General features: G+C 44.8%; 3 protein-coding genes across 3 annotated transcripts; 2 read left to right on the top strand and 1 right to left on the bottom strand.

The window, feature by feature from the left end:
- Positions 1 to 1,005: 1,005 nt before the first annotated feature.
- On the bottom strand, positions 1,006 to 2,628 carry LOC106770483. The gene is made up of 2 exons (XM_014656289.1): positions 1,642 to 2,628; positions 1,006 to 1,518 (listed from the first exon to the last, which is right to left on the bottom strand). Exons 1-2 carry the CDS (start codon positions 2,626 to 2,628, stop codon positions 1,006 to 1,008), a joined length of 1,500 nt encoding a protein of 499 aa, XP_014511775.1.
- Positions 2,629 to 5,399: 2,771 nt separating this feature from the next.
- LOC106770484 (germin-like protein subfamily 1 member 14) lies at positions 5,400 to 6,413 on the top strand. Its single transcript, XM_014656290.2, has 2 exons — positions 5,400 to 5,411; positions 5,632 to 6,413. The coding sequence occupies exons 1-2, from the start codon at positions 5,400 to 5,402 to the stop codon at positions 6,238 to 6,240; spliced, it is 621 nt and encodes a 206-aa protein (XP_014511776.1). The 3' UTR covers positions 6,241 to 6,413.
- A 1,248-nt stretch (positions 6,414 to 7,661) lies between these two features.
- Positions 7,662 to 9,719, top strand: LOC106770485. The gene has a single exon (XM_014656291.1). The coding sequence runs from the start codon at positions 7,662 to 7,664 to the stop codon at positions 9,717 to 9,719; it is 2,058 nt and encodes a 685-aa protein (XP_014511777.1).
- Positions 9,720 to 10,070: the final 351 nt, after the last annotated feature.

Here is a 10,070-nt window from a genome sequence, read left to right on the forward strand (position 1 = left end):
GACTTTGTCCATTAGCCTCTGGTACGTAGCCCCCGCATTCTTCAGTCCGAAAGGCATGACCTCGTAACAGAAGGTTCCCTGCTCGGTAATGAAGGCGGTTTTGTCGCTGTCCGGCCGGTACATAGGTATCTGATTGTATCCCGAATAGGCATCCAAGAAACTCATCACCTCATACCCTGACACTCCGTCCACTAACGCGTCGATGTTCGGCAGGGGGTATGTATCCTTCGGGCAAGCTTTGTTCAGATCGGTAAAGTCAATGCACATTCTCCACTTACCGCTGGATTTCTTAACCATGACTACGTTGGCCAACCAAGTAGTATACTTGACTTCTCTGATGAACCCGGCCTCGATTAACTTCCCCACCTCCTCACCTACCGCCCTTCTCTTCTCCATGCCTAACCTCCTTTTCTTCTGTGATACCGGTCGGGCATCTCGAAATACGGACAGCCTGTGTGAAATAACGTCAGGATGGATTCCTGGCATGTCTGACGCAGTCCAGGCGAATAGGTCCTTGCTCTCTACCAGCACCTCCTCCAACCTTCGCCTCTCGTCCTCCTGAAGGTCCTTACCAACCATTGTCACCCGGTCCTCATTTTCCAGGAGACATGGCTGGACTTCTCCCATCGGTTCCACCCGGTCGGTGGTGTCTTCTCTTGGGTCCAATTTTGCTGCCGATATAACCGCTCGGGTCTCGCATACCCTATGTCTTGGGGGTTGCACTCTTAACCCCGCTGCATAACACTCCCTAGCTACCCTCTGATCGGCTCGGATCGTCTGGATTGTGTCGTCGTCTGCCGGATACTTCATTGCTAAGTGCGGGGTAGACACTATTGCTCCAAACGCGTTGAGACATGGCCGTCCCAACAACACGTTGTAAGAAGTGTCCGCCTCTACCAGGAGGAAACACACTCTTAGCTCTTTCGCCCCCATCTCCGCCCCCAAGCTTACCTTTAAATCCACGTACCCCCTTGTGTCAACCCGTTCTCCTGCGAATCCCAAGATCTACTCGTTAAACGGCATGATGGACTCATCCGGTATTTCCATTTGCTGGAAGGTCTTCCAGTATAGGATATTGGCCGAACTCCCCTGATCGACCAGCACCTTTCCCACACTGTACCGAGCGATGATGGCCGTTATGACCATGGGGTCGTCCTGGTCCGAGTCCGGCGCATGGAAATCCTCATCCGAGAATGTTATGGTCGGCATGGTTCTTCTGCCGATCCCCACCTTGTTCACGCTATGTAGGTTCCTCAGATGTCGCTTTCGGGCGGCCGAGGACGCCCCTCCTCCGGCAAATCCGCCTGAAATGGTGTTTATTACTCCCCTCAAAGGCCTGTCTCCGCTTCCCTCGCCCTCCGTCCTTTCGGCGGTCGGCTGAGCCCTCTGACCGACCAATAATTGACCCTTGTGTCTTCCCGTGGCCCCTCTTGGGTTATGATTCTCCCTTCGGACAAACTCCCTCAGGTGGCCAGCCTGTACCAAACTCTCTAACTTGTCCCTAAGCGCTACGCAATCCTATGTGGAATGTCCCATGTTCTGATGATAACGGCAATGCTTACTCTCGTCCGCTCCCCGAGGGGTCGGGGACCGCGCCACCGTCAAAAGGTTAGCCCTTAAGGCTTCTTCCAAGACTCTCACCCTCGGGGCACTCAACGGAGTGCGATGGAAATACTGTTGCGCTCTTTGTATTTCCGCCCCCCGCTTCACCGTCATCCTATGCTCCCCGTCGACCGGTCGTTTCTCTCCTCTTCGGTCCCGCCCCGACTTCTCTCTCGTTCCTCCTTCCTCCCCCTGATCGTTGCGATACGACCTCCCCTCCTCTATTCGTATAAACCCGGCCAGCTTATTCTGCAGCTCACCCATAGATTGGGGTTCTTCCTCATACAGATAATCCACGAAAGGGCCGGGCCTAAGCGTCGTCGTGAGTGCGCTTACTATCAGCCGTTGGTCTACATTCCGCACCTGCCGAGCGGTTCGGTTGAAGCGCTCCATAAACCCCTTCAGTGATTCTTCCCGCCCTTGTTTCATCCTGACAAGGGCCGTGTAAGTCACACCTCGCGAACGGTTTGAGGCATACTGCTGGCTAAACAGCTGCCTCAGGGTAACGAACCCGTCAATGCTGCGAGGCGGCAATGAGTGAAACCAATCCAAAGTCTCATCTTTCAAAGACAGAGAAAATACCCTGCACCAGACCAACTCATTGGATGAATAGACCGCCATGGCATCCACGAACGACCTCAGATGCTTCACTGGGTCTGATGTGCCCCCATACTTCTCGACCCACGGGAAAACCTTATTCTCCGGCATCACTGCCCCCATAACATTCTGAGTGAACGGGTGCAACCCCTCGGCCTGGTCGAACTGGTCTCCATCCTCCCAAATCTCTTCAAACTGCGGATTCTGCCGCGCAGGCTCCCTGTGCCCCTCCGGATTGTCATGGTCGCGCCCTATGTTTTCCTCACCTCTGCCCCTTCCCCTTCCTTGGCCGTCTCTCCCTCTCCCTCTTCCGTTCAACCCTTCTCCCCTACCGACTCCCCTCCCGCTCGGTCCAACCCCCCGACCGACTCCTCTCCCTGCTGGCCCCTCCCCCCGGCCAGTCCCTCTTCCTCGACCTCTCCCCACCATTGCTCCTCCAACGGCTTCTCCCACCTCCTCCACCGAAGGCCGCCGACTGACCTCCTTATCCCCAGAGTGGACTGTCTACACATTCACCGACTGCACCGAAGCTCCTACCACCGCGTTCTCCCGCTCTGCCCGCAGAGCCGCTATCTCTGCCCTCATCTCCTGCATCTGTCTTTGCATCTCCTGCAGAACCTGCAACTGCAACTGCTCGGCCATTGTGTTCGTTTCTGGGTAAATCACGATTCCGGGCCCCACGGTGGGCGCCAAATGTTTCGGTATTAGAGCCCGAGACCGAACCAACCCTCTGATCCTGTTCCCGATCGTCCGACCCGTTCGTCTTTCAGATGTCTTTATGAATCACCCGGAAGGTCCTGCAATAAGAACACTCTGACGCCCAAGTCAGACAGTAGATCAGTTAACTGGACTAATTTTAGATTAGATTCAAGATTACTTTACCTGTCCTGCTGTTCCTATTTATAGACGATGTATTCATAACTGACCATTAATTTCATTGATTTGCTATGCCTTCCGTTACATCTCCATCAAAGCCTTTTAATGCTTTCTCGACCCCACATCCACTTGATCCATACNGTCCGGTGTTGGGACGCCTTTGCCCCTTGTGACTTTGGCAATCTGGCCGACCTTGTGACTTTGGCAACCTGGCCGACCGGTCTTCCTCCAGCACTCTTGATTCGGCCAACTCAGCCGACCCTCCTCCACTACAGATATTTTTGTAGGAATTAATTTATTTTGATATTTTTGTAGGAATTAAAGATGAGACCTCGATTATGATGAGAAGGATTATGACAAGAAGAATAATATTTTGGTGTAGCTGACGCACGGTGTAGCTGATACACATATATGAGTGTATATATTTGTTGTTAGAAGGTATTTTTTAAGTCGTGAAAGTGCAGAATTTTTTTTCATAGGAGAGAATCTTGTTTTCTAGATAAATAGTTGTTGGAATTCATTTCTACAATTTTATTTATGTAGCCCATAATGGCTTGACATACTGTAAAGTTCAAATTTAATGTTAGAATATAACAAGTTATGGTATGGAGTTGTTGAAATATTTCGTTACACGTTAAAAATCTAAAATTTGGTTGAGTTATATTTTTGAAAGAGGGTTATTTTTAGTTTTACTTTGGTTTTAAATATAAAGATACTAATGTTATAAAAATTATTTTATATTAAATTAATTATTTAAACATTTTTTAACGTGTAAATTTTATGATAATATATAAATAATTAATATTTATTTTTTTTTAGAAAATAAGTTATTATATACGGATATTACATACGGATTTTTCGTATATAATTTATATACGGATATTACATACGGATTTTTTCGTATATAATTTATATACGGATTATCCGTATATAATTTATATACGGATTATCCGTATGTAATTTACATACGGAAAAATCCGTATGTGATTTACATACGGAAAAATCCGTATGTGATTTACCTACGCCCCTTTTATATACGGATTTTTGTCCGTATGTAATCCGTATGTAAGATCATTTTATATACGGATTTTGGTGGTTATATACGGATTTTGACCGCATGTAACTACGATTTTTCTTGAAGTGTACATTCTTCAATCCTAAGAGAACATCCTTTTTAGCTAAGCAGTTAAGTCCCTTTTCACTGATATGCCCAAGCCTTTTGTGCCACAAAGATGACTCCATATACACGGCATTCACACTGTCTTTAGCAACCAAAGCTTTTGTCCAGTAAAGCTTAGAGTTTTTCTCCCTTTTAGCCACAATCAAGTTACCTTTGGTGAGCTTCCACTTTCCAGAACCAAAGTGGTTATCATATCCACCATCATCAAGTACCTGCATAGAAATCAAGTTAAAGCGAACATCTGGAGCATGTTTAACTCCTCTGAGCAGCAACTGCATCCCCATGTTGGTTTGCAAGTGAACATCACCAACACCAATAACCTTAGACACCCCATCATTACCCATCTTCAATACTCCAAAATCACCAGGTGTATAAGATGTGAAGAACTCCTTCCTAGATGTAACATGCAATGTAGCTCCACTATCAATTATCCACATGCTTTCATCAGATACAAGATTAATAGTGTCATAATCACGAAGACAAACAAGGTCACNACATGTAGTAGTAGTAACACGATCACCATCATCATTATCTTTTTCTCTTTCCTTACCCTTTTTGTCTTTGTTCTCTTTCTTCCACAAAAAACATTTCTTCTTTATATGCCCTGTTTTGTGACAATAGTGACACTCCACATTCTTGTACCGAGACTTGGACTTGCTCTTGCTTTTATCTCTACCATTGTTTTGTTCTTTCTTTTGGCTTCTCCCCCTACTCTCTGTAGTAAGCACTTCTGAATGAGATGAAGTACCATGTGTCTTCCTTCTCATCTCCTCATTAAGAGCACCACTCTTTGCCATTTGCAAAGAAATATCACCATTAGGGGTAGCACTTATCATGGAAACCCGAAATGTCTCCCATGAATCTGATAAAGAGTTTAATAGGAATAAACTCAATAGATCATCATCAAATTTTATACCCACTCATGCTAATTTATCACTGCGTCCTTGAAGTTCACTCAAGTGATTTGAAACAGGAGTTCCTTCCTTGTACTTTAACTCCACAAAATTTTTCAGCAAGTACAATTTATTAGTCCTTGACTTAGAGGCATACAAGGACTCAAGCTTATCCCATAGGCTTCTCGCATGTGCCTCATTAGCAACAAAATTATAAATATTATCATCAACAAACTGCCTGATAAATCCACATGCCTGTTGATGTTCAAAATCTCATTCTTCATCTGATTTGGATTCCGGCTTATTGGAAGTAAAAATAGGAAGATGCAAATTTTTCACAAATAGCAAGTCCTTCATCTTGCCTTTCCATAAGTGATAATTTTCTCCATTCAACGGAATCAATTTTGTATGTGCCTCCATCATTTACGCAAACTAAACAGCCCCTTAACCAAAGAGCTCTGATACCACTCTGATGGGGGAAAGGGCCAAAACAAATATAATAACTTGGCAAAGAGCTATAACGCAGCAGAAATTCAATTTGTAGTGTTTGTGAATGGAGAGTTTTGCAAAGACCCAAAGGCAGTGAAAGCTGAAGATTTCTTCTTACATGTGGAACCTGGGAACACCGATAACCCATTGAATGCACAGGTGACTCCTGTGGCTGTTGATCAACTACCTGGATTGAACACGCTTGGCATATCTTTGGCTCGCATTGATTTTGCACCAAAGGGTTTAAACCCTCCCCACACCCACCCTCGTGCCACTGAGATCCTTATAGTTCTCGAGGGAACACTTTATGTCGGATTTGTANCCTCAAATCAAGATGGAAATCGGCTTTTCACCAAAGTCTTGAACAAGGGTGATGTCTTTGTCTTCCCCATTGGTCTCGTTCACTTCCAACTCAATATCGGTTATGGAAATGCAGTTGCTATTGCTGGTCTTAGCAGTCAAAATCCAGGAACTGTTATTGTTGCAAACGCTCTCTTTAAAGCTGTTCCACCTATTTNTGTTGAGGTTCTCGCCAGAGCTCTTCAACTCGATAACAAAGTAATTGAAGACCTTCAGAGGAAATCATGGTACGGCAAGGACTAGTTTCTCTTGGAACATGCTAGCTCGATCATTTCTTATTCTGCAACTATAATCAATTTCATGTTTCTATCACCCCCATGCACTGGACCTCCTACTAATTACTTATATAATAAATAAATTGTTATACTGTACTATTGTTTTTTGTTGTACTTTGATTTCGTTCTTTCCAATGTTTATCAATTTAATGAAATAATGTATTCTTGCAATAGTTGTTCGTGCTTTGATACAATATCAGAGTATTTAAGATAACACATGGTTAATTAAGTTCGGTTGTGTATGTTTTTCCTATATATTTCGGATGGTAAAGTGACCTATCCTAAACCCAATAATGAATTTCATGTTTCTATATATCACTCCATGCAGTATATTTTTATATGATTATGGGTGGTAACGGAGGACGGCTTGTAAAGACCGTCCGTAATAAAAAAAAAAAAAAAAGTGTTGGACGAACTGAAATTTTGAACCTGTTTTGACATGTTATTTTGACCTTTCTAATATAATTTACATAGTTATATTATATATGACCAGTAAAATATTAAAACCTTGTATTAATTTTTATCATCAAGCAAAAATAATGCCCATTTGTTAACACCATAGAATAAAAATGTATATAGTTTCTACTTTAGAAAATAACTTTTACTTTTAAAGTACAAGTGCTTTTACTTTAAAAACATTATACATTTGATGCTAATGATGTCATAAATATTAGAAATTGTACGGGATACGTTCGATCACCGAGCGGTTACGACAGGCGAACGACCGGTTACTAAGACCGCAATTGGGCCTTATTGGACCTAATATTACTGGGCTCATAGCCCATCCCACTAATATAAAATATATTTTTGAAGACACTGGGAATTAAATAATATCGAATAATATCTAACGATAAAGATAAAGAAGTTACTATCTAAAATCAAGTAAGTTGTTAATATCTTGTTCTGTTTATATTCTGTTTATCTTATATCGACTCAGGTCTATAAATAAAGAACCAAGGACTTCAAACAAGGTATGCTTACAGTCACCACAATCTCTATTAAATTTTCTCACTCTGAGCATTGCCTTGTTGAGAGACGAGAACCTCCTACTACAGACGTCTAATTTGAGCGTCGGAGTGCCTGTGCAGGTACCTCCCCCCTTCGTTCAGAGATTGGAGTGCGACCGACGGTTGAAAGGACGTGCGACCCGGAGCAAAGAAAGACAACGATACAGCAGAACTCAGGTCAGTGTCTCGGTCCCAAAATTATCCACCGAAACATTTTGGCGCCCACCGTGGGGCCGAGACTTGAAGAAACCCAATGGTGACCACGAGGAGCATGAAGATCCCCAACCAAACAGATGTGATTCGAGAATTGCGAGCACAATTGGAAGAGCAAGCCCGTACTATACAACAGCAACAGGAATTCCAACAAACCTAGGCTAAACGAATGGAGGAGCAGGCCCAAGTTATACGGCAGCAACAGGAGATGCAACGTAAACAAAACGAAGAAATCACCCAGCTGAAGGCGCGACATGTCAATCATGAGATGTCCGAGACCCAAGGAAGCCAGAATGACGAACATGGCGGACATACGCCTCCACGCAACGATCGGTCTCCTAATCTATTACCTTTCACTAATGCTATCATGCAAGCCCAAATGCCCGATAGACCTCCTCCCTCAATCGAGAGATTTGACGGTACTTCTGACCCCGAGCACCACATCAGAAACTTCATTGACTCCATGGCTTACTACTCCAAAAGCAATCCTGTCAAATGCAGAGCCTTCTCCCAGTCTTTGAAAGGCGAAGCTCTGGAATGGTATTATACCCTTCCCCCTAATTCAATCGACAATTTCCGCACTGTCATCACTCTATTCAAAAAGCAATATGCCATCAACCGAAAAGATGAGGTAACCCCTACGGATCTCGTTAATATAAAACAAGGCAAAGATGAGACTCTAAGAGCGTTCGTGCAACGATACAATGAAGCAACGAGACGAGCCAAGGGTGTAAACCATGATTTCATTATCGGCAATCTCCCCAACTGTATAAAGTCGGGATATGTCTCGGAGCACCTATACGCTCGACAACCTAAAACAATGGAAGAGCTCCAGGAAAGATTGACCGAATACATCAAGATGGAGGATCAGACAATCTTTCGTAAGAAACAGGCTTCAGAAAATCCGGTGAATGAGGTCAGAAAAGAGGCAAGGCACACTCGTGAAAGAGGCCCACCACAGAAGGTCACACGAACGAACCTGCCAGAACCGTTAGGGCCCTGCTATGACCATTACACCAATCTCAACACACCAAGAGAGAGAATATTTGACAAAGCCCTACAGGCCAACCTCATCTTCGTACGTAGACTAAATACGCCCGCAAATGCAGACCCTACCAAAGTTTGCAGGTACCATAATAATAAGGGGCACACTACTGAAAGCTGTCAAGGATTGAAGGATGAACTGGAAAGACTTATCCGTGCGGGATACCTCCACGAGTTCGTACGAGAAGAAACATACAGAACCAGACACTCCCCTAGGAAGGAGCCCCGTCGAAGAAGTCCGAAGAGGAACGTTCGACCAAGAGATCAGTCGAGAAGCCATTCCCGAAGAAGGGATCAAGACAAACCAGCAAGAGGTCGTATTGACACGACCTCTAGAAGGTTCGCCGGTGGTGGGGCGTCATCGTCCTCCCGGAAAAGACACCTGCGAAACCTGCAAAGCGTCCACAATGTAAGCCATCGCCATTTGTCTATGCCAGACATCACGTTCACCAACGCAGATTTCCATGCACCAGATCCCGACCAGGATGACCCTATGGTCATTACTGCACGGATAACCCAATATGATGTTAGCAAAGTACTGATTGACCAAGGAAGCTCGGTCAACATTCTCTACTGGTCCACCTTCCAGAAAATGGAATTCCTAGAGGATGTCGTCGCCCCTTTTAATGAGCAGATATTAGGTTTCGCCAAGGAAAGGGTAGATACTCGGGAATACTTGGATCTGAGAACACAACTGGGTACAGGAGAACGTTCAAAAGAGTTACGCATACGGTTTTTGTTGGTGGAAGCAAATACGGCTTATAACGCTCTCCTCGGACGACCCTGCCTGAATGCTTTTCGAGCGATCGTATCCACGCCTCACCTGGCGATGAAGTTTCCGTCTGAAAAAGGGAGCATCTGCACAGTAAAAGCGGACCAAAAGACAGCTCGACAATATTACGTCACCAGGCTAAAATTAACGCCGCTCGTCCCTCAGAACAAAGTCAGGCGACCCGAAACCACACTTGTTGACTTGGACCCCAGAACAAACACGGATTATCGGATGGAACCTCAGGGTGATGTGAAGACGTTCGTATTAGGGCGAAGTGAGGACCAAACCACCACCATCAGCGCAGAACTACAACTGGGGGACGAGCGAAATTTGACGGAGTTACTACGCACCAACTCTAAGCTGTTGGCATGGAGTGCAGCTGATATGCCCGGGTACACCCGAGCGTCATGACACATAAATTATCCATTTTCAAGGAAGCCCGGCCAGTGGCACAGAAGAAACGCAGATTTGGCGACGAAAAAAGAAACGCCATACAGGAAGAAGTCAATAAATTAACCAAAGCGAAATTCATTAGGGAGATTCCTTATACGACCTGGTAGGCAAATGTCGTCATGGTTAAAAAAGCGAGCGGTCAGTGGCGAATGTGTGTCGATTTCACATATTTGAATAAAGCATGCCCTAAGGATTCGTATCCTCTTCCCAGCATTGATCGTTTAGTGGATGGAGTCTCAGGGGGAGTTACTCCCTGTACCTCCCCAATTCCAACCCCCACCCCCCCAATTTTTTTGGATTTTTTTTTTA

This window comes from Vigna radiata, chromosome 8 (assembly GCF_000741045.1).
Source record: "Vigna radiata var. radiata cultivar VC1973A chromosome 8, Vradiata_ver6, whole genome shotgun sequence".
Classification (NCBI taxonomy): domain Eukaryota; kingdom Viridiplantae; phylum Streptophyta; class Magnoliopsida; order Fabales; family Fabaceae; genus Vigna; species Vigna radiata.

Excerpts from the sequence above, each read along its gene's own strand:
- LOC106770483 (XM_014656289.1), bottom strand. The coding sequence starts at position 2,628 with ATGGTGGGGAGAGGTCGAGGAAGAGGGACTGGCCGGGGGGAGGGGCCA. Across the intron at positions 1,519-1,641 it reads CTCCGTTGAGTGCCCCGAGG|GATTGCGTAGCGCTTAGGGA; the intron begins GTGAGAGTCTTG and ends CATTCCACATAG.
- LOC106770485 (XM_014656291.1), top strand. The coding sequence starts at position 7,662 with ATGGAGGAGCAGGCCCAAGTTATACGGCAGCAACAGGAGATGCAACGT.